Here is a 24,991-nt window from a genome sequence, read left to right as displayed (position 1 = left end):
TTTATATTCTCTTAAACAGGTTGCAGTGTTCTGTGGTGATTTTACAGAGAAGGACACCTGTGCTCCTCATTCTAGAATATTTTGAATGGTGCCTCAGAGGCAGGGGTTTACCTGTATAACTCTGTGACCCCTTCTATTTCCTCGGTTTTTCATTCCTGCAATTCTGGGACTCTGAGGGGACCCTGCCACCTTGAGAGTCAATATTGTGTAGTGCTTGGGAGCATACACTCTGGAGTCAGATGGTGTGAGTTCAAACCTAGTTCCAGTACTTATTAGCTGTGTGAACTTGGATAAAGTTACTTACCCTCTCTGTGCCTCAGTTTTCCTATCTTTACATCTTTTTCCTTTTTTTTTTTTTTTTTTTGCGGTATGCGGGCCTCTCACTGTTGTGGCCTCTCCCGTTGCGGAGCACAGGCTCCGGACGCTCAGGCTCAGCGGCCATGGCTCACGGGCCCAGCCGCTCCGCGGCATGTGGGATCTTCCCGGACCGGGGCACGAACCTGCGTCCCCTGCATCGGCAGGCGGACTCTCATCCACTGTGCCACCAGGGAAGCCCTTTTTTTTTTTACATCTTTTTTTTTTTTTTTTAGTTTTCCTATCTTTAAAATGGAGGCAATAAGGACATCACCTCACAGCATTATTGTGAGGATTAAAATGAGTAAAATATATATCAAGTCCTCAGAGCAGTGACTGGACACAGTAAGTGTTATTTTTGCGAAGTCTGTTATTATTACTCATTATGTGGAAGCCAGTGACTATAATTCCTCCTTAACCATCCTTGAATTCTGGCAAGTGCTTCTGACTCATCCTGAAATCTTGAGCTGCATCACTTCATTTTTACTTCACTTTCTCCTTAAGGCTCTAGGAATGACCTTTTGTCATCAGAAGTCTGGGAATACTAGAGCTTCTGAGAATTAGTCCTCTATGTACTTTTGTACTTTGAAAACGTACTTGATAAGTGAAATAGCCGTTTTTGAATATAGACTTAAAACTGTAGTTTTAGCAACAATATTCACCTCTCCTGTCGTATATTTTAATTCATGGTTTATAATCAGTGACTGTTTCTCTGTGTACTTAGAAATCCTTACATGTTATTTCGGGCCTTTCTCCACTTTGTACAGACTTGAAAGAGATCCTGCCTGCCTTAGGATGCAGAACTGGGGGAGGAGGTTTATGTTTCTGGGCCTTGGTTTTTTTCATCTGTGGAATGGAGCTGATCTCCAAGACCCCTTCCTGGTCTCTGTTTCTGGTTTAGGCTCCTGCATATTATACAGTGTTCTCATTGGTTTTCTTTATTTTTTAACATCTTTATTGGAGTATAATTGCTTTACAATGTTGTGTTAGTTTCTGCTATATAACAAAGTGAATCAGCTATATGTAGGCATATATCCCCATATCTCCTCCCTGTTGCGTCTCCCTCCCACCCTCCCTATCCCACCCCTCTAGGTGGTCACAAAGCAGGGAGCTGATCTCCCTGTGCCATGCAGCTGCTTCCCACTAGCTATCTATTTCACATATGGTAGTGTATATATGTCATTGCTACTCTCTCACTTCGTCCCAGCCTACCCTTCCCCCTCCCCGTGTCCTCAGGTCCATTCTCTACATCTGCGTCTTTATTCCTGTCCTACCCCTAGGTTCATCAGAACCTTTTTTTTTTTTTTTTAGATTCCATATATATGTGTTAGCATACGGTATTTGTTTTTCTCTTTCTGAATTCCTTCACTCTGTATGACAGACTCTAGGTCCATCCACCTCACTACAAATAACTCAATTTCGTTTCTTTTTATGGCTGAGTAATATTCCATTTTATTGGAATATTACTAGCATTTTCCATTGGTAACGTGAATTTTTGTGCATCTTTAACAGATTTCGGAGTTCTCTACGTTCAATGTAAATCTCTGTATGATAAAAGGACACACACATGATGGGGAACGTTTCATGAGAGATGGCCCACCATCTTAAAGATCAACTAGACAGTATAAATCGAAATTTTAAATGAGCACGTCCTTCAATCCTGCAATTCTTCTTTAAGCAATTTGTTCCACATCTATACTCACACAGGTAGAAAAGATACAGAGACTATAGCAAGGACCAAAATAATCCAGGCCTGGCTTAAACAAGATGGAAGTTTACTTCAAGAGGAAGCAGCCCAGGCCTGACACAGCAGCTCTGCAGGGCCGGGGACTCGGGCTCCTTTTATCTTCTTGTTCTGTCATCCTCAAGAATGTATCTTGGGAACCAACATGGTCACTCCGGCCCCTATCATCAAACAACCTCCGCCAGGGGGAAGCAGACAAGACGGGGAGAGACTGTGTATGTGCCACATCTTCTTTATCCATTCATCTGTCAGTGGACACTTAGGTTGCTTCCATGTCCTGGCTGTTGTAAATAGTGCTGCAGTGAACATTGTGGTACATGACTCTTTTTGAATTATGGTTTTCTCAGGATATATGCCCAGTAGTGGGATGGCTGGGTCGTATGGTAGTTCTACTTTTAGTTTTTTAAGGAACCTCCATACTGCTCTCCCTAGTGGCTGTATCAATTTACATTCCCACCAACAGTGCAAGAGGGTTCCCTTTTCTCCACACCCTCTCCCGCATTTATTGTTTGTAGATTTTTTGATGATGGCCATCCTGACCGGTGTGAGGTGATACTCTCATTGCCATCATTCTGATTATATCCTCCTAGGCAAGAATCTGTCTTCTTCCCCCCTCCCCAGAAGGAAGGCATTCTAACATGTTTTCCTATAAACTGCTTTTAAAATTGCTTTAAAAGAAATGCCTTTCTATACCTATCTTATACATTTATGACTCATCCTTCACAAGTTGTTGTTATTGTTGGTTTTGTGTTTTTGTAGCACCCCTTGGCAGTCACACAGTTGCTTTCAGAAGTGCTGTGAAGAGCTAGCATTACAGTCTTCTTGTTGGAACTTGTCCCAGCCCAGATTCTATTTTTAATAAAGTGTGGTGCATTGTTTTCAAAGGTTACCAGATTTTTTACTGACGAGAATGAGAACTGTGTTTCTTATACCTCCAGACCCTGTGATTTACTGCTCTGGATTAGTTTTTTGTTCAGCATCTGGTCAGTTATTCTCAGTGCCTCCCGTTTGCCTTATGTGTCACAGTGCTTGGTGCCCGCGGTAGGACTGCAGGCTCTTGGGTTTGCAGCACACCTTGCAGTTTACATAGTGCTGATAATGTTGCACGTCTTGTTTGATTCTCTCTGCCCCCTGAGCCACAGGCAGGCCGAGTATCCCACCTCTCAGCCAGGAAACTAAGGCCAAGAGAGGGGAAAGCAAATTCACACCGGCAGGGAAAATGGCCTCATAAAGCTCTGAGCTGTGTGCCGTGGGCCTTCGACAGCTGGTCTGCAGGGTATTAGTTTGCTGACTTTCTTTGACATTTTTTATGACAAAAATAATACACGCTGATGGTAAAAACTTTGCACAGTTGAGAAAACAAAAAGCCCCCGGTGGCCTGTCATCTGCCAGCCCCGCTTCCTGGACGCTGGTGACAAGTGTTAATAATTTCTCAAGTATTCGTTCTGGAATTTCCATTAGAATGTAGGTGTTGAAAGCAGGCCCGAGCCGCTCTGTCCCTTTGGGTCCCTCAGAAGTAGAGTCGCGCTGGACACGAAAAGGGCTCAGCGTCTGCTGCTTGAAAGGAGGACATTTCCAGTAATTGTCCTGTACACACACTTACTCTCTCACACGTTTTTATTGATACTTATCGCTGTATCTTGGACAAATTTTCATAGCCATACCTATAGAGTAGCTTTACTTTTTTAAGTAGCTACATGGTATTCCATCCTGTTTATTACTGTAATTATCTGACCAGTTATTTCTAACGTTTTCCTCTTGCAAGCCTTGCCGGGGGGGACCATCCGAGATGTTGCCTGCTGCTCGTTCCTTCCGTATCCTTTTTCCATCTCTAATTTTGGCTGGTAATAGAGCCCATTTGCCAGGCTCCCCTGGCAGCTAGGTGTGGCCGTGTGGCTGGGTGAGATTCTGGCCGTTGGGATCATGAGCAAAAGTGATGTATGCGACTTCCAGGAACATTCTTGGAAGAGAAGGCGCAGTCTCTCCCCGTCTTGTCTGCTTCCCCCTGGCGGAGGTTGTTTGATGATAGGGGCCGGAGTGACCATGTTGGTTCCCAAGATACATTCTTGAGGATGACAGAACAAGAAGATAAAAGGAGCCCGAGTCCCCGGCCCTGCAGAGCTGCCGCGTCAGGCCTGTGCTGCTTCCTCTTGAAGTAAACTTCCGTCTTGTTTAAGCCAGGCCTGGATTATTTTGGTCCTTGCTATAGTCTCTGTATCTTTTCTACCTGTGTGAGTATAGATGTGGAACAAATTGCTTAAAGAAGAATTGCAGGATTGAAGGATGTGCTCATTTAAAATTTCGATTTATACTGTCTAGTTGATCTTTAAGCTCCCACCATCTCTCATGAAACGTTCCCCAGCATGTGTGTGTCCTTTCATCATACAGAGATTTACATTTAACGTAGAGAACTCCGAAATCTGTTAAAGATGCACAAAAATTCACGTTACCAATGGAAAATGCTAGCATGTGAAGCAAGAGGTTGGTTCCAAATGTCAGTATCAGTGACGTTCTGTATCCATGGGAAGGAATTCCTAGGGTGTATATTTATAAAAGGGAAGGGAGAATGGGGAAATGGAAGAGGGCACCATGTAGGCCTCACTGAACAGTAGATCGGGAGAGCTCACACACCTGTGTCCAAATGATCATGGACGTGGAAGCAACTTGCGCAGCCCTAACCATCCCCATCTATGCACGCATGCATCCATCCATCCAACCAACCATCCACTCATTCGTCCATCCATCCATCCACCCACCCACCCAGCAGGCCTGCGCCTAATCTGTGCTAGCCACTGAGAGTGCCGTATTAAGCAGGTCAGACATAAGTCATTGCTCCTGTGAGACATGTAGTTGAGGGGATAGGAAACATATTAATAATTACATAAATAAGAATTGGAGTAAACACTGTAAGGGAGACAGTATGCTATGAGTGGAGAGTGGAGGTTGTTGGGGGAGGGGTGTGTTAGTTTCCTGTTGCTGCTGTAAAATAGGACCACAGACTTAGCAGCTTAAAATGACAGGAATTTATTCCCTTCGAGCTCTGGAGGTCAGAACTCCTAAAATCAAGGTGTCGCAGGGCTGCACAGCTTCTGGAGGCTCTAGGAGAGCCTTTTCCACTTTCTAGGGCCTGCCTGCAGTCCTTGGCTCTGGGCCCCTTCCATCGTCAAGGCCGGCAGTGTAGCATCTTCCGGTCTCTCTGTGAACTGTGCTTCTGTCGTCACATCTTCTCGCTGACTCTGATACTCCTGCCTCTTTCTCATGAGGACCCTTGATGACACTGGGCCCATTGAGGTCATCCAGGATAACTGCACCCCCCCCCATCTCAAGATTGTTAAATCAGTCATACCTGCAGAGTCCCTTTTGCCACATAAGTTAACATATTCACAGGTTCCAGGGATTAGGGTGGGGACATCTTTGAGGGGCCATTATTCTGTCCATTACAGAGACTACCTGAATCTAGGGGTGGCCGGTAAAGAACTCCCTGAGAAGGATGATAGGGTACAGCCAGGTGAAGAAGCAGGGGAAGAGCATTCAGGTGATGGATGGGAGGGAACTTGAGGTACTTGAGGACCAGAGCAAAGGCCATCCTAGCAGGCCAAGTGTATGAGAGAATGGGTGGCAGGTGACATTGGAGACAGCAGTAGAAGTCACTGGAGCATTTTAAAGCAGATTTGTATTTAGAAAGAGCAGTTTTGCTGCCATGTTGATGGTGGGGTTAGAGGTGAGCAAGGTGGGTGTCGGAGGCCATTTAGGAGGCTGTTGTAATTCAGATGAGAGATGCTGGTGGCCTGGTCCCACTGGTGGCAGGAGGTTCAAGAGAAGCGAAGGGATTTGAGAGATTTAAGGAGAGTGAATCGGTCAGTAGTGTGCTGTGGTGGATGGCCGTCGAGTGTGGAGAAGGACGTTAGGCGTGGCCCTCAGGTTTCTAGCAGGAGCCAGGTGGAAGGTGGCATCGTCATGGACAAGTGGGGAAACACCAGGAAGAGACTGGATTTGAGGGGAAGGAGAAGTGAAAGCTCTAGTTTCGGGGTAGAGTGATATTGAGGGCCTGTGAGACAAGCAAGTGGAACTGTGTCTTTACCCCGCCTGAATGGGCTCAGAAGCGAGCTTTCTGGGATGAAGGGGAAGCGTTGGAAATGGTTGGCACGTAGCTGCTGATTGAAGCCTGGTTGTTGCCTGGACCCTACAGAAAGAGGCATGGAGGGAGGGAAGAGGGCCTTAGACGGCACCTGGAGAAAGCCAACAGCTAAGTGTGTCTTCCTGAGTTGACCATGTGTGGAGCTCATCAGGGGTAGAATCCAGAAGGGAATATTTTCAGGAGAGATGGGGAGGTGAGGAAATAGAGACAGGTCTTAGCGAGTATTATGGAAAACTTCAGACATATGGTATTAGTCTATTGCTGCTGTAACAAGTTACCGTGAACTTAGCAGCTTAGACAGCACAAGTATATTACCTTATAGCCTGGAGGTCACAAGTCTGAACTAGCCCCACCCGGGCTAAAATGAAGGCAGTGTGCGGCTGTGTTCTTCCTGGAGGCTCTAGCGGAAACTTTTTTTTTTTTTTCTTGCCTTTTAAGCTTCTAGAGACTGCCTGGTTCCTTGGCTCCTGGCCCCTTCCTCTGCCTACAGAGTCGGCGAAGGCAAGTTGAGTCCTTCACACATCATAGCGGTCCGGTCTGTTGTTCTGATCTGTCTCCTGCTTCTAAAGATGCTTGTGATTACGTTGGGCCCAACTGGATAATCCAGGGCAGTCCCCCTATTTTAAGGTCAAATTAAGTCCTGATTAGCAAATTAAGCCCTTCTACAATCTAAATTTACCTTTGCCAAGTAGGGGGACGTCATCACAAGTTCTGGGGATGAAGACCTGGGCATCTTTGGGAGACCATTACTCTGCCTGTAAACATATATGTAAAAGTATAAATTGAATAGTATATAATAAGCCCCGCACACCCACCTCCCACTTCTCCCCACTGGATCATTTGAAATAAATCTTAGAAATCATCTGATTCATTTGTAAATGTGTCAGAATAGACAATTGTTTAAAGAAGTTTAGCTATGAAGGGGAGGTGAGAAAGGGGGTGGGGACTGGGAGAGGTGGGAAGAAGACGTGTATGTGTATTTTTAACATGAGAGACAAGGAGGCATGTTAAATTCCGCCGGGCAGGATCTAATAGTGCGGGAGCAATTGACCTGCACGAGAGCGAGGTCTCCATCATTGGGAGAGGTAGGTGCCTAGGTTTGAAGGTTTGAGAGTGTGAAATTAAGAGAGTTCCTCTCTGCTGGTTTAATGTTTTTCTTTTTCTTCATTTTCCTGTTGAGTGGGAAGCCAGTGCGAGGGGCAGAGAGGTATATAGTTTTGAGGCGCTTGGGGAAATTTGGAAAAGGTCGCTGTGGAGTGGAGAATGAGTGCCTCAGAGAAAGGGTCTTGGAAGGTGGGGACGTGGGCCGCTTGAATTTGGTGAGTTCGAGCGAATGCAATCAGCCTGAGGTGCAACTTCTCCCCCCTAGCGCTGCACATCTGTCTGGGCGTATGTTCAGAGAAGGTGAATAATTTGGTTCCCATTGGGTGGGTTTTTTGCCAGGTGGTGTGAGCAAAGCATAAGGTCAGGGGTGTTTATAAGAGCCACTGACATCATGATCCATGGACTCTAAGCTGAATGAGAAAGGAGAGGAGTGATGGGTCCTGGCGGGTGTACGAGTGACTGTGATGGGATGAGCCGACAGACAAGAGTCTAGCCTGGCTGGGTTTTGGGGTAGTGACCAGGTCCGGGGTGCGCCTTTGGGAGTGGGTAGCTGGAGTAGAGTGAAATAAAAGACAGCTAGAAAAGAGGGCATGAGTTGCTGAGAGAGCAGGGGATGGGAAGGCACCGCCACGTGGATCCTGAAGCCACCCAGCACGATGGCAGGAGACAGGGTGTAAAGGTAGGTCGTCGGGGCATGGAGGGGTCAGGCGAGACGAGGAGAAGGGAAGGGATTTGTACGGTGCTGGGAGGCACGGGCTGCACAGGGTGGATGTTTTGACGAGATGGGTGACGGTGCAGGGGTCTGGAAGCGATGCTGGGGATGAGAGCGCGGTTGACCTCCCCTCCTGACCCTTCCAGACCTTGTGTGTGCGGGGGCTGTGAGAGCGGGTGAGCAGGCCTGACCGGAGGGAGGGCCAGGTTTCGCTGAAGACACGGCTAGCTCACTTTCTTCTCCTCCGAGCTGTGCTGTGGGGTGCTCCTGGCCTGCTACCTCCATGGTATTATCATATTATTATAATAATTATTATTATATTATTCCTCCCACCCAGGTATTCTTCCTCTTAAGCACGGCCCCTGGGTCACTGTACTTAGCCTGAGTCACAGCCAGCCACCCCACACCAGCTCCCTCTCCAGTGGGAAAATATTAAGGTAGAAAAAAGCGCTCCATCCAAGAATTCCCGGATAACAGAAGTCAGGGATTGAATCTTTAGATTTAATGAGATCTGTCTCCATGTGCTCTACTTTTATATCTGACATTCCTCCTGGGCTCTAAGCCATATATTCTAATGTTGTTTCAAAAATGGCTGTGGGTATATTTAATACACATTATTTACATCGATTGATGATTGAGATGTAGCTTTATTGAAAACTTTTAGTGATTTTTGTCTATACCATAAAACCCTGCTTTCATATAAGTATTATTTTAAAAATTCAGCCTGTATATGGAGTCACATTATTGTGAAGGCAATGAAACCCTGCCTCCCCCGCCCGCCCCCATGAAAAAGATAGTGAAACTGTTGTGCGCAAAGATGACCGCTAAACTCAAGGTCTCCGATGACGGGTAAAGGAGTTTAGATTGGTGGAGCAGTATCAGGGACCTAGAAAACAAGTGGAAACAAAGGATATTATGATAAGGGGATGGAATGCACTATTTCTGCTGAGGTTGTGTTTGCTTAGAATTGAGTTATTCTGCATTTCATGTTTGCTTGTTGACACGTGACCGTTGTAACTGGTTCTCAGCCCACCTTTTGGCCATTTCTTTCTGGGATGGGAGATTCTAGTTATATGAGCCCAGAATAAGTAGCAGCAGCAGATTTAGTTTTTACAAAACATAACAGTCTCTTTTTAAAATACCTGTCTCCCAAATCTCTGAGATTCTGTGAGCTGTGAGTCTTCCGTGATAGCCTGAGGACGTGAGAAGCTGTAGGATGATGTTAGAGCCACGGGTGTACGTGGGGCCTGTGGTCCTACCCACCCCCTAACTACTCACCTGATTGGACCGAACTTTGGTCGCTCTTCCTAATCCCAGCAGACCCCTCCAGGCCTTGCGGGGGGGTGGGGCGCAGTGATAATCAGTGTGCTTTTGCCAATGACCCCTTGGCCCTTAGCGGGGCTCAGTAAATGGTTTTGTCGTAGGATTGCTCTGCATAGCCTTTGGTTAAGACCGCGGGCTCCCGAGTCTGACTCCTGGGTTCAAGTCCTAGCTCTGCCACTTACTGCCTGTGGTCTTTGGGCAGGTTCTTAACCATTCGAAGCCTTAAGTTCCTGTCTGTTAAATGGGGATTATGATAGTAAGTACTTACCTAATGGGATGTTGTGAGAATAAATAGTGCAGTTCCTGGCATATATAGTGGGAGTACCCAGGAACTTATTATCATCGTGTTGGAGTGTTGAACTTGAGTACACATGGCTCACCAATTTGATGCATTTGGGAACTGTTAGGTTTTAAATTGTATTTCTCCATTATTTACAATATTCCTTGGACATTTCACTTTCTCAGTAAGGCCCCCCCGACCACCCTATTTAAGCGGCAATGATCTACCCTCCACTCCTTCCCCCTCCGTGCCTCCCCTTCACCCCCTGCTCCCTGGAGTCCCCACCCTCATTTCCTGCCTTGTTTTTCTTCACTGCACTTGTCACCTTCTGATGTACTGTCCAGTGTACTTGCCTTTTCTTTCAGCCTGTCTTTGTCCCCTGTTCTGTTGTCAGAGCCTAGAATAGTACCTGGCACATAGTGGGTGCACGGTAGATAAATCTTTATCAGGATGATACTGTTGACTTTGAAAGTGGTGGTACGATTCTATACACCAGTAGTATAAAAGCTACTGCAGCTGCCTGAGCTTAGAATGTTTCATTCGGAAGTTCTGACTGATGATTTGCTGATTTGCCTGTCCCAAAACTCCTTTCCTAATAGAGGAGAATTGAAGCCGGGTAGAACAGGTTTGAGGGGATGATGAAGTTGGATGAGGAGAGGAGTAGGCTGATGTCATTACCTCTTCGACAGTTTACTTCTGACACCTGTTCTTTCAGCGTGACCGTCACCAAACTCCAGGCCACCCGAGGAGAGGAGATGGTCTCGATAGTGGACTCTCTCAAGTATCATTTTGCTTTCTTGTCTATTCTACACACAACAGAACTTTTGTTATTTTTCTCTTTTAGGGCACCAATGCCTCTGCTCTGGAAAAAGACATTGGTCCAGAGCAGTTTCCAATCAATGAACACTACTTCGGATTGGTCAATGTAAGTATTTTAAGATGTACTATCTTAATCAAATGTTTTAGAGTTCTTGAAGCAACTCCATTCCCATTTTCGTTATTATCAAGCTTTAAATAATCGTTCATACTCCTTGGTTACCGTAAGTGGCAAATATTGGGGTGGGGGAAATTTAGTCCAGTTTTTGAAAGTATGAGCTGCCCCAGAAGAAAGTGTTTAATTAGTGCATTATCGGGTCAGATTCTCATTTTTTCCCCTGTGCTTTAAAAGATTTCTGCTGCACCCATAACTTTCACAGTGATATTATTAGCCTTTGTAGCAGTATCTGCTTTTGTATGTTCTCCCTTCACCATCTGGGTGGGCTCCTTGGTAGCTTTGTTTCAGTATGCATCAGTTCAACCAGAGCATCGAAAGCGTTTCCAGCTCATCACCAGTAGCGATTTAACAGCACAACTTGGTATTTGAAGCATGGGTGGGGAGTCAGGGGAAAACGGGGGCCAGTTTACCTCAAAGTCCCTTGGCCTCGTTTTGCTTGTGCTCAGCAATGGTCCCCTTGTAGATGGCCATACTTGCCAGGGCCTGTGTCCTAGACAAGTTGATTATGACCAAGTAGTGAGGCCGTATTGCCCACCACCCCCGTGAGCTTTCTTCCCCACCTGATCCTTTCTCTCTGGGGTGGAGGATTTAAGTGACATCCGGTGTTAACTCATAAGCACCTGGTTTTCTGGAACAGCTGCTCTGAGTGTGGTCTGTCAGTTCAGGTGTGATAGGTGGTAATTTCCGCTGGGACCGTTCTCTGAGTGAATGCCACCTGTGGGATAATGGAGTGGACATTGGCTTTGCGGTAGTACAGACCTAAGTCTGAATTCTGCCTGTGCCGTTCACTAGCTGTGCGATCTTGGGCAAGTCACTTGGCCTCTCTGTGTCTCCATTTCCCCCTCTGTAAAATGGAGACCATAATGCTTTCCACCTCTTGGCCTATAATGAAGGATCCATGAGAGCTCCTATTGAAGGTACTGACATGCGACTGAGGCACATTTGTGGACACTCGGTCAATGTTAGTTCCTTTTCTTTCCCAGACATTGTCCACTGGCCCAGGGCCAAGTGTTACTAAAGGGTGTCTGGCTGAAGGTGAGGTACTGAGTAACAGAAAAGGATGGTAGGAGGAGGCTACAGTACTGGAATATAGGACATTGTGTTGATGAAATACTGACTCCTAATTTTAATGCAGTTTTTTTAGGCATAGTGCAAAGGCCTCTTGCTTAAGCTCTGTGAGGATAGTTATTCAAGTTGCTGGAATTCTACCTTGTGCGGGGAAAAGACAAGTGCAGACTATGGAGGAAAAAAGAACTAAGGCCATCTCCTAGCCTGTGGAAGCATTGTGAGACCTAAACTTATTAATAGTTTCATTTATGTTTGTTTCGAATGGTAATTCATGAAAGTTACAGCTTCTCTTTAAAAAGAGGTTTGTCTCATTGCATAATTGTGTCAAAGTAGATTAAAATATATAAAAATAGGAAGTGTTCTATCTTAACATACGTAGAAATGTCACGTTAAGGATGGTGGTGCATCTGCCTTGCTCTTGGGCAGACAACACACAAGCCAACAACCAATCTTGAAATGCTCATGTTCTATTTTAATCTTACACAGCAGTTCGTAATCTGTTATTAATCTTCTGATTTCCTTAGTTTGTTTTCCTTTTCATTTTAACGTGCATGAAAAATTCTAAAGTGAATGTCTCAGCTATGTGTTCACCCGCAGAGTTGGTTATTATATAGTCAGTTGAAAACCAGGGAGATGATGACTTACTTTTTCCCTCGTTAATCATAATCTTGAGTATCCGTGGCTTTTGAGAGGTCATAGTATTACTCTGTGGGCCCTAATCAGATTGCAGGAGACCAGGAACTGGGTGGTACTGTTGTATTGAGACAATTGCTACTTTGGCGGAAATAAGATTGCTTTGGAGAAAGTGAGGAAATGTGGTCTGAAGCCAATGGCAGGCGTGCTGGAATCTTGAAAGAAACTAAAACAAGTCCCCATTCGGTGAAGACTGTTTTAGCTGAGCAAGTGGTTCCTAGTTCCTGGATTTCTTTCTGATTGAAATTTTTATTTTCCCTGTCATAGGATTTTTGATGTGTTGCCTTGTGACATCTTTTGTGTAGCCAGCTGCTTTTCTGCGGCTCCACATCATGTCGATTTTTTTCTTCTTCAGTGTCTCTCTCTTTTTTAAGCACCAGAAAGTTTCACTAGATTTTTTAAAATCAAGGCCGAGTGCTTCTTATCATCTTAGAGACTTTTAATGGGCTAGAGAGCTACCAGGCTTGCATATACTAGCATTCATTTCCCTGGTGATGTTCAGAGTGCCATACTTGGCTTCTACCACCGTGAGCAGGGCTGTGATACGCGGAATCTGGGCTGGTTCACATGGAGGGTGGCCCTCTCCCTCTCCCCACCTGGTTCGGAGGTGGTGCAGCCCCGGACCCTGATTTGAACCATCCCTGTTGTCCTTTGGCAGTTCGGAAACACATGCTACTGTAACTCCGTGCTTCAGGCCTTGTACTTCTGCCGGCCCTTCCGGGAGAATGTGCTGGCATACAAGGCCCAGCAAAAAAAGAAGGAAAACTTGTTGACATGCCTGGCAGACCTTTTCCACAGCATCGCCACGCAGAAGAAGAAGGTTGGCGTGATCCCACCAAAGAAGTTCATTTCGAGGCTGAGAAAAGAAAATGGTGAGTAACGTGGAGACGAATGGGTTTCAGGCTCTGAAATAAGGAGAATTGACAGTTCTGTATATCCTCAAAACGAAACCTTTTTTTTTTTTTTAAATGGGAAAATAGTATGGCCAACTACTCAACTATCATTTGAAAAGATATTTCTCCTTTTCCACCCAGTATATAAAACAAAGCTGAATTAAAGATATACTTAAAAATTCAAATTTATCATTCCATTTTGGAATGACCTTTTCTTTTTGCTCCACATTGGAAGGAGTTTTTTCTGGGTAGGATCATTGTAAGAGGAGAAATTGCCCAAGGCAGGACACTGATTGGAATACATAGGTTGATGCAATAATCGAATAAAATAGTACTATCTTATAAACTTGTCATAAGTGATTAAACTAAATGCAGATTGTCTAATCAGAGGCTCTGCTGTTTTAAAAATAATACCTTTGATTTTTGTTTGCCTAAGTTGAAGGATATCAAGCTGATATTTTTCTGTGATAAAAAATGTCCTGCTGTCACCTGATTTTCTCCTTTTTTTTCTATATTCTTTTTTTTGTGTGTGTGAGAAGCGGTGGTAGAGATGAGGTTATTCCAGAAGTTCTGCATGGGTAATTTTTATGACTATAGAAATATTTGATATGACAACTTGTGTTTAGCCTAGATTTCAGCCTTACTGCAACAGACTTGCACAGTTAATCAGATGTTTGTTTTATAAAGTCTCATTTAATTTGATTGCCGTCTTTTGAAGTTGTTGTAGTTTATACACACCAGAATAGAAATAATCTGAGAAGGAAGCAGAGCCCTCCCAAGTCTCCTTGTGCACATGATTAATAATGAAGTTTCACAGCTGCATTCATCTCTTGATTGTTTGTCCTTATGGCAGGGAACAGGCTGCTGGAATCATTTGTATTTGGTTTCAGAACACTATCAGATAGATACATTCTCCTATATATCCCTCATCTCCCTTATGTGTTTCATTTAAGCTGCTTCCAGTTGGTCCAGGGTTTAATATGATCTTTGGGAAGAGACCCTGTTGCTCTGCATAAATTACGAAGTGAATAATTGATCATTGGTGGTCACATCATATTAAATACTGATACTTTATCAGGGAGTTTATCAAGTAATTCCTGTTCTTTTTCTTTTTTTTTTTGTAGAACAAATAAAAATGTTGGTAGCTTTTTATATATATGATGCTTCAGGAAGATATGGGAAATTTAGTTCTTGGTGGGTGCTAAAAAGTGGAAGTGAACAAAAATTTTTTAAAAACTTACCCATTGAAGTTGCAAAATAGAGGTGAACGTATTCCATACGTGTCCACTCTTTCAATATAAAAATGGAAGTGTGGTTTGTAAAATGAGCATTTTCTTTGCTTTTCAATAGCCAGAGATTGAAATACCGACCCTCTCCTTTCCAGATCTCTTTGATAACTACATGCAGCAGGATGCTCACGAATTTTTAAATTATTTGCTAAACACTATTGCGGACATCCTGCAGGAAGAGAAGAAACAGGAGAAACAAAATGGAAAATTAAAAAATGGCAACATGAACGAACCTGCGGAGAATAATAAACCAGAACTCACCTGGGTCCATGAGATTTTTCAGGGAACGCTCACCAATGAAACTCGATGCTTGAACTGTGAAACTGTAAGCATCAGGAGGGCTTTCATGTGATTTGCTTGTGTATAGTTGTACTAACTGTGTTGTGCGTGAGTGTAGTGTGGTATCGTAGCACCTGGCAGTTGTCTTCAGTATGTGCATACCGTTCTGTTTATGTGTATGAGCCTCAGATGCCAACTTTTGGAAGCATGTCTCCATCTAAGACGTCTCGGCTGGCTGAAGTAGAGTGATGAGGGAAAATCTCAAGAACTAGATTGCTGTGCATCGTGGACTAATTTTAGGGTCTACCAATTGGAAGTATTGAACTGGACCTCCACGGGTTATCTTGAAATGAGTTTGGCCACAGGGAGTCATGTGTGACTTAGAACAGACCACCTCCCCAACATAAAGGGAATCAGCTGTGTATGGTGAACTTGAAGTCAGAAGACAGGCTTGACCTTTTTTTTTTTTTTTGGCTGCTTTGGGTCTTCGTTGCTGTGCGCGGGCTTTCTCTAGTTGCGGCGAGCGGGGACTACCCTTCCTTGTGTTGTGTGGGCTTCTCATTGTGGTGGCTTCTCTTGTTGCGGAGCAGCACTAGGCGTGGGCTCAGTAGTTGCAACACACAGGCCCTAGAGCGCACGGGCTTCAGTAGTTGTGGCATGTGGGCTCAGTAGTTGTGGTGCACAGGCCCAGTAGTTGTGGCGCACGGGCTTAGTTGCTCCGTGGCATGTAGCATCTTCCTGGACCAGGGCTCGAACCCGTGTCCCCTGCATCGGCAGGCGGATTCTTAACCACTGCGCCACCAGGGAAGCCCCCAGGCTTGGCTTCTGATTTTCTAGCAGTTAGCTGGGTGTATGGGACAAGTCCCTGACAGCACTGTTGCCAGGGCTGGGTTAGCTTATGTGTCTGGGTGAGTCTGGCACATGGTAGGTAGGCACTTAGTGTTAGTTGAACTTGAAGACATTTTCCAGGGCGTGATTCAGGATGTTGCCTTGGCTTTCTGTATTTGATTTAACTCTCTGAGTGGCCTCTTAATGTGGTAGTTAAAAGCCCGGCTTTAACTAAAAAAAAAAAAAAAAAAAAAAAAGCTTTTTAAAGGCTTTAGGGCCAGGCTGCTCAGTTTGTGTGCTGGCTCTGCCAGTCAGCAGCTGTGGGACCTTGTGCAAATTATTCACCCTCTCTGACCTCACCTCATCTGTAAACTGGGGATGATGAGAGTGCCTGTCTCGTAGGGTTGCTAGGAGGATTAAATGAGTTAGCTTTTGGAAAGCACTTAGAACCATGCTTGGCACATACCAACTGTGCAATAAAAGCCAACCATTACTATTTATGATGACTACTAATAACATAGAAAGTATGGGTTCATCTGAGGTCTCAGAGTTTCTTAGTAATGTCATATGAAAAATTCTGTAGGATTGTGCATCTTTCTGGGGAGAGAGACAGTAGTTTCATCAGATTCTGCCAAGGGACTGGCACCCAGAAATGGTTAAGAAATGTGGATTTAAGTGGGAGGCTCCTTGTTTTTTGGCAGTCTTCTATCCTTCTAAACAATTTTTGAAGCATTTGGAGCATTTGAAGCATTCTGGTTTGTTCATTGTAGAAACAATTAGAAAACATAGCTAAGCAAAAAGAGACTAAAAGTTACCAGTAATCTCCCCACCCAGAGATGATAAATTTGTAACACTTTCTAAAAATTGTGATCACGTTAGCCCGGAGATAACCATTTTGAAATATATCCTGCCAAAACATTTTCTACACATACTTATCTATCTAGAGATCTCTCCTCCTTCCCTTTCTCCTTCTGTTCCAGTAAAATTCAAATGCATACAGAAATAGAATAGTATAATACATCCCATATGTGTATGACTGAGGATCAATGATTGTTAACACGCTGGCCCATCTCAGTCATCTTTCCTTTCACGCCCCCTCCCACTTCACAGAACTGGTCTATTTTTAAGCAAGTCCCAGGTAACATCATTCCATTTGTAATTTCTTCATTACTTTGTTATATATCTCCAAAAGGTAAGAAATCTTTTTTAAAAAAACATTGGTACAATGCCATTATCACACCTAAAAAGAATTCCTTTAAATCATTGTTCACTCAGTGTTCGTTTCTCTGATTATGTCACTTTTTCTTTAAAGCAGCTGGTTAATTCAAATCAGTATCCAAACATGGTCCACACATTGCATTTGGTCAGTATGTGTCTTAATCTATGAGTTACCACCCCTCCTTTTTTTCCCTTGTAGTTTAGTTGTTGAAGAAATCAGGTTGTTTGAAAGAATTTCCCACATTCTGGAAACATCCTGTGGTGTTTAACTTGTATTGTGAAATGGCAGTACGTTTCTACCATCCTATTCTTTGTTTCTATTCAACCCACCTATTTTATATTCTTTTTTTTTTTTCCTCTTGCCTTTGTATCAATGAAACGTCTGTCTTCCTTCCTATTTTTTTTTTTTTTGTTGTTGTTAGTTTTAAATTCTTTTAGAGGTTACTCTAGAGACTACAATACACATCCTTAACTTGGTTTGTTTTTTTTTCCACTTTCCCAGCAATGCTAGAACCTTTGGAACCCTTCATCTTCTTTTCCTTCTTTTGCATTATAGTTTTGTGATGAACTCCTGAGTTTTAACATTTTATGTGTTTTAATCCATTGCAGTTTTTTAATTCTTTTTGGTACTAAATTTTTTTTTAGAGTAAATTCATGTCCTTTTTAAACATCAAAATTAGGGCTATATTGTACGTAGTATAATCTGCAGACTTGCAGTCTTTTTGCTTTCTTCCCTTCTTTTAATAAGGGAGTATCCCTTGGTACCATGCTCACCTTACCTCTTGTATCTGTTCCGTCACCAGGTCCTGTCTTGTTGTGTCTCTTTAATCCTCTTCATCCCTCCTGCTCCCACCCTGGCTCAGGCCACCCATCACCACTTTCTCCTGTTAATGTCTCATGCCCGTTTACTTTTTTAGAGCAGCCAGAAGAACGTAGAAGGGTAGAGGAACCCATCAGCTCGTGACTGGCCGTCTCAACTAAGCTACAGCAGTAACTTCCTACTGGGTTTTCTTGCTTTTCTCTTGCCCTTTTCCATGTTACTCTCCTGCCCAAAGTAGAGTAGTGGCCTCCAGTTTCTTTATCTTCTTTGAGAGAGTATGTGTACGTTTTGATTTATCTGTTCTTTGAATGTTTGCTAGAACTCGAAACTTACCTGTGCATCCCTAAAATAAATAGCCGTTTGGATTTTTTTTTGCTCTTTAGATGAATGGAATCATGCAGTGTGTATTCTTTAGTGTCCTGGTTTTTTTTTTTTCGTTTTTTTTCTCACTATCCCATGTGAGATTTATTTGTGCTGTTGCATGAGGCTTAAGTTCATTCATTTTCGTTGTCATATAGTATTCCATTGCCTGAATATACCACAATTCATGAATCCATTTTACTGTTGGTGGGTATTTGGTTGTATCCAACTTGGGGCAACTATGAACAATGCTGCTGTGAACATTGTAATACATATACAATCTAGTGTACATAAATCTAGTTCCTCTAGGATATATACACAGAAGTAGATTTGTTAGGTCATAAGATGGGCTTACCATTAAACTCATTAGAAAATACCAAATTCCCCCAAGTGGTTGTACCATTTTATACACCCAGTGCCTGAGCATTCTTATTCTCCACATTCTTGTTTATACCCACTATTCTCAGATGTCTCTTCACTTTGGTAGTATAGTGGCTGTTGTATAGACAAGTATTCTTTCATTCAATAAATACTTTTTTTTTTCTTCCCACATCTGCTAAGTAAAGGTATAGACACTGAGGATGCAGTGAGAGCCTGGCCTTTCTGAAACTTTGAGCATGGAAGGCAGACGTTAATAACAAAGTGGCTAATTCATTTTGTGGTTACAATTGCAAAGTTCCGTGAAGGAGTACAGAGTATTCTGTGCTCTTAGATACAGGAACCAGAACAATGGGGCATCACATCTCTACATTTAGCCGGGAAACCTGCCCCAGACTGTACAGCTGGTCTAATTCTTTTGGTTATCTTTGAAATTAACAGTTACTACATCCGTCTTGTGATTCTCTGTGTAGATGTTCAGAAAGGCTCAGTCACATTTGTAGTTTCTTTTTTTGTCTGAGAACAGGTCAGTTGATCCCAACAAATGCAAAATTGCACCCGCAGATAATTGTATTGCAGAAGCTGTCACAGAGCCTGTTTTCTCGTGGAGGGTTACCACGGATCGGAAGTCTGTGCCCAAAGATTTCCTCCAAAACTTTTGGATCACACCATAGAGTTTGTTTTAGCGGGATTCCAACCATTTATACTTCGTTTGTGGAAGAGAATGAGAGTGTGTGTGTGTGTGTCTTTGTGGAGGATGGTGCACTCTGAAAAACGTACATTTATTATCCCCTGAAATGATTACATTTGAGGCAGGAGTGCTTTCCACCTTCCCCGCTCTGGAGTTACTTGGATAATCACCTCCATTTTCTTAGATCCTTTAACTGGACGGGATCCTACGAGTCACCTAATCCTTCCTCTCCCAGTGCCCGAGTCCCTTCTGTGACGTCCTAGCCAGTTGGTCACCAGCATCTGCTGGATCCTGTCCAGAGATAGGGAACTCAATCTTCCCAGGCGATGCCTTCCATTTTTAGAAAGCTCTAATTGTTAGAAAGCCCTCTACTTTCTAAGAAAATGCATAGTGTGCGGGCTTTTTAGTTGTTACTGTAGAATGTTGAGAACTTAGTGTAAAAGAAGACCTAAGTTAAAAGTTTTCCTTCACAGGATGAGAAATATAGGGCCCCGTTTAAGTAACGTCCTCTGCCCAGGGCAAGCAGCCTTTACAGAGCGCTTCCGGCAGAATTGCCAAGACCATTAGTGAACACTCACAGTGGGATTGAACTGCACTAGATCTGGAGCAGCAAATTAGCCCCTGGGGGAGCCTCGCTGTAGGGGCGGCCTCAGCTGGTAGTTCCTCCAATTGTGCAAAACCCTTTGTGCCAGTCTTCATGCTTTCAGACGATAATTTTTTTCTTTTTCTGGGTCTCACCCTTTGTAAACGTTGCCTGTGATTGCAGTGCAGATGTCAACTGAGGGGTTTATGGAGACAAACGGTTTCATTCTGCAGTAGACTTGGAGAGGCAGTTTTAAGGGGGTCATTCAGTGCTGACTGTCCCAGATAACCGTAACCAAGGCACTCCAGAACGGAGGCCTGGGGATTTTCCAGTCTAGCCTCAGTGTTCCCTTGGTTGGAGCTTGATTTTGTTGTTGTTGTTAATTCCCGCCCCCCGCCCCCACTTTCTCTTTCAGCTGAGTTTTTGCTTTGCAGATCTGTGGTTCTCAGTGCTTCTCAGTGGCTTTAAGACTGAGAAGCCAAAAGGTTGTCTAAAGAGCTGCTTTGTGAAGTACCAATTGTATGCCCCTTCTTGTTTTGTTTGCAGAGGTTAAAATTGACTCAGTAGAGCTTCTGAGCCCTTCACAGAAGAGGAGTGGGGATGGGCGCTGTGGTCAGGTGGAGTCACTCGCTGAGGGGTGGTTCTGAGTCCCCAGGACTCAGGTGGGCTGTGGTTGCCACTCTTCCTGAGCCCAACAATTTGGCACCGACTCTGAGCCAGCACGTTTTCAGTCCCTGGCTGAGCAGCGTGGAGCTGCCACCTGGTCACCTTTTCTGCTAAGCCCAGCAAAGGCGGCTGGGGATTTAGAAGCACATTTGAATAGGATTTTAATTACTCAGGAACTTAGCAAAGCCCTGTATATTAATTTGTTCTATTAATTGGTTTGTAATGAATTAAAAACAAGAGCAAGTAGGGTCTCTTCCATCCTTTTAAAACTAGTTTTGGGGGAACTCCATGCCCAAAATCGGGGGAGAAGAAAGGAGAATAAGATGTAGCCTGTACCTGCCGAGAGTATCAGAGTCTTAGTGATACATATGTTTCCTTGGAGACAAGCTGTGTTTTCACTTAGACCAGAATGAGATCCTTGTGTGTGGGAAGAAAATGGTTTTATTTTCTGGCAGCTTTCTGGGAAGAGATAAAAGGAAAAAAAAAAAAATTGCTTGATCACTCATTGCTTTTGACTATGTCAGTCTGAGACAGGGGGAGAGAGAAAAGTCCAAATGGAAGGGTTTAGTGCCGTGTTTTGATGTCACCGGTAGGGCCATCCACCTGAGCAGTGAGTGCTTTCTCTTAATTCTGGAAGCAGTTTGCACTGGGAATTGAGAAAGTTACAGTAACTTTCTCCAGTTCTTTAATTAGATCTGTACCTTTCTTCCCTCTCCCTGAAACAAGTACAGGGAAAGATTTGCATCTAAAGGGAGACAGTGTTTCTTTGTTTTCATCCCCCTTCAAGTACAGGACCTTTAGTAGAACTATCTAAATTATGTATGACTTCAGTTGGCTATAATCGTTTTATTATCTCTCAGAGAAAGGCCATTTAGGTTTAAAAAAAGGTTTACTAATTAAAAAATATAATACCTGGGAATTATTTTTTAAAAAACAGGCACAGGAATGTATAAAAAGAAAATCATTCATAATTCTTCCACCCAGATGCCATTATTGGCGTTTAGATATCTTTTCATTTGTTTAGTCTTTTGTTCAGTTATATATTCATTTATTTAGTAAATATTTATTGTGTACCTATTAAATACTGGAAATTGTTTTATGTACTAGAGATATAGCAGTTAAAACAAACAGAAAAGATAGTCCCTGCTCTTTTATTTACTAATATACACATTTAAAGCTATACATTTTCCTTTTAGCACTGTTTTAGCTGCATCTCTCAAATTTTGATATTTTCTTTGTCATTAGTTCAAATTATTTTCTAATTTCTCTTGTGACTTTTTTTCTTTGACCCATGTATTACTTAGAAGTGTGTTGTTTAATTTTCAAATATTTAGTGTTTTCCTAGGTATCTTAATATTTTCCAATTTCATTCTGTTTTGGTTAGGGAATATATTCTGTATGATTTCAGTCTTTTACAATTTATCATGACATGTTCTGTATCCTAACACACGGTCTGTTTTGGTAAATGTACTTGAAAACAGGGTCTCTCAACCTTAGAACTATTAACCTTTCGGATCAGATCATTCTTTTTTGTGGGGTGCTGCCCTGTGCATGTTTAGCAACATCTCTGGCTTCTACCTACTAGATTCCAGTAACATCCCCCAAAATGTGACAACAAAAATGTCTCTAGACATTGCCAAATATCCCCTGAAAGGCAGTTTCCCTTGTTAAGAACCACCGAGTTGAAAATAATTTATATTTTGTAGTTGTTGGGTATAGTACTCTATAGTTATCAGTAGGTCATGATGGTTGGTAGAGTTATTCCGATTGTCTGTGTTTTTCTTGATTTTTCCCCCATAGTTTTATATTATTTGCTGAGAAAGTAGTGTTAAAATTTCTAACTATAATTGTGGGATTTGTCTTATTTCTCCCTCTAATTCTGTCAGTGTTTGCTTCATGATTTTTTTTTTACTTTTTAAAAACAACTTTGTTGAGGTGCAATTTAATTACCATGAAATTCATCCATTCAGTGATTTTTTTGCGGGGGGTGATTTGCTAAGTTGTGTAACTATGACCAAAATCCAGGTTTTTTGGGGGATGGGATTCTTACAGCCATTTACTGCTTTTTTTTTTTTAACATCTTTATTGGAGTATAATTGCTTTACAATGTTGTGTTAGTTTCTGCTGTATAACAAAGTGAATCGGCTATACGTGTACATATATCCCCATATCCCCTCCCTCTTGCACCTCCCTCCCACCCACCCTGCCCCACCCTTCTAGATGGTAACAAAGAACCAAGCTGATCTCCCTGTGCTATGCGTCTGCTTCCCACTAGCTATCTATTTTACATTTGGTAATGTATATACGTTAATGCTACTCTCTCACTTCATCCCAGCTTACCCTTCCCCCTCCCTGTGTCCTCAAGTACATTCTCTATGTCTGTGTCTTTATTCCTGTCCTCCCCTAGGTTCATCAGAACCACTTTTTATTTTTAGATTCCATATATATGTGTTAGCATACGGTATTTGTTTCTCTTTCTGACTTCCTTCACTCTTCCTTCAGTCTGTATGACAGACTCTAGGTCCATCCACCTCACTATAAATAACTCAATTTCGTTTCATTTTATGGCTGAGTAATATTCCATTGTATAAATGTGCCACATCTTCTTTATCCATTCATCCGTCGATGGACACTTAGGTTGCTTCCATGTCCTGGCTATTGTAAATAGAGCTGCAATGAACCTTTTGGTACATGACTCCTTTTGAATTATGGTTTTCTCAGGGTATATGCCCAGTAGTGGGATTGCTGGGTCATATGGTAGTTCTATTTTTAGTTTTTTAAGGAACCTCCATACTGTTCTCCATAGTGGTTGTATCAATTTACATTCCCACTAACAGTGCAAGAGGGTACCCTTTCCTTCACACCCTCTCCAGCATTTATTATTTGTAGATTTTTTGATGATGGCCATTCTGACTGGTGTGAGGTGATACCTCATTGTAGCTCTGATTTGCATTTCTCTAATGATTAGTGATGTTGAGCATCCTTTCATGTGTTTGTTGGCAATCCGTATATCTTCACTGGAGAAATGTCTGTTTAGGTCTTCTGCCCATTTTTCAATTGAGTTGTTTGGTTTTTTTTGATATTGAGCTGCATGAGCTGCTTGTATATCTTGGAGATTAATCCTTTGTCAGTTTCTTTGTTTGCAAATATTTTCTCCCATTCTGAGGGTTGTCTTTTCGTCTTGTTTATGGTTTCCTTTGCTGTGCAAAAGCTTTGAAGTTTCATTAGGTCCCATTTGTTTATTTTTGTTTTTATTTCCATTTCTCTAGGAGGTGGGTCAGAAAGGATCTTGCTGTGATTTATGTCAAAGAGTGTTCTTCCTATCTTTTCCTCTAAGAGTTTTATAGTGTCTGGCCTTACATTTAGGTCTTTAATCCATTTTGAGTTTATTTTTGTGTATGGTGTTAGGAAGTGTTCTAATTTCATTCTTTTCCATGTAGCTGTCGAGTTTTCCCAGCACCACTTATTGAAGAGGCTGTCTTTTCTCCATTGTATAGTCTTGCCTCCTTTATCAAAGATAAGGTGACCATATATGCGTGGGTTTATCTCTGGCCTTTCTAGCCTGTTCCATTGATTTGTATTTCTGCTTTTGTGCCCATAATCCAGTTTTAAAACATTTCCATCACACCAATAAGATCCTTTGTATTGGGCAGTTAATCTCTGTTGCAAGCCTTAGGCCGCCGCTAAGCTACTTTCTGTCTTTAGATATTTGCCTTTTTTGGACATTTCATATATATGGAATCACACAAGGTCTGGTCTTTTGTGTCTGGTTTCTTTCACTTACATAACATTTTTGAGATTCATGTGTGTTGTAGCATGTGGTTCATTCCATTTTGTTGGTGAATACTGCTCCAGCTTCATATATTTTTGAGGCTCTGTTATGAGGGACTTCCATATTTTTGATTGTTTTTCTAGTAAATTGACCCAAGTATTAGGAAATACCATTTTTATTTCTCATAATTTTGTCTAAAATCTATTTTCTTATATTAAATAGCCCACTATATATGTATATTAACTCTTTACATAGTATATTTTTTTCCATCCATTTTTTTTCAGCTTATCTGTTTCTTTATATTTACAGTATAGCTCTTGTGGGCAGTATGTAGCTGGCCTTGCTTTTTAAAAAAATTCAACTCAATTTCTGACTTTTACTTGAAAAGTTTATTACATTAGTGTTTATTATAATTATTGATATGGTTGGGTTGAGGCTCCCATTTTATTATTTGTTTTCTGTTTATTCCCCCGGAGCTTTTTGTTTCTCTCTTCCTCCTTCTCTGCTTTTTAAACGTTTTTCCCTTTTCGGATTATTTGTGTGTGTGTGTGTGTATTACATTGAACAATTCCATTTTAATTTTCCTCCTAGTATATCTTCGTACGTTGTTTTTTAGTGGTTGCTCTGGAGAGTACAGTATATTCTTCACTCTTCACGGTCCCCATCCAGTTAATAATGTTCCATTTCGCATAAGACATAGTTAACTTATAACTGTGTAGGTGCATATTCCTTCCACCCCGACCTACCTTGTCCTTTACGCTGTAGTTGCTACATGTATTACGTTTACGTATGTTATAACCCCCA

The 24,991-nt window shown here is 42.6% G+C and overlaps 1 protein-coding gene across 2 annotated transcripts in view; it reads left to right on the top strand.

Annotated features, from left to right (window-relative positions):
* The window catches only part of USP46 (ubiquitin specific peptidase 46), a gene marked incomplete at its 3' end in the record, with an annotated part of 57,816 nt that overhangs the window by 13,424 nt on the left and 19,401 nt on the right, over positions 1-24,991 (top strand). For both annotated transcript variants that reach the window (XM_082838238.1, XM_082838237.1), the window contains exons 2-4: positions 10,500-10,580; positions 13,069-13,282; positions 14,688-14,917. In XM_082838238.1, the coding sequence (XP_082694364.1) occupies positions 10,500-10,580; positions 13,069-13,282; positions 14,688-14,917 (525 nt within the window). The remainder of the gene's footprint in view (positions 1-10,499; positions 10,581-13,068; positions 13,283-14,687; positions 14,918-24,991) is intronic.

The sequence above is a fragment of the Leucopleurus acutus genome, assembly GCF_964270905.1.
Source record: "Leucopleurus acutus genome assembly, chromosome: 4".
Lineage (NCBI taxonomy): Eukaryota > Metazoa > Chordata > Mammalia > Artiodactyla > Delphinidae > Leucopleurus > Leucopleurus acutus.
This window is presented reverse-complemented; position numbering and strand designations above follow the sequence as displayed.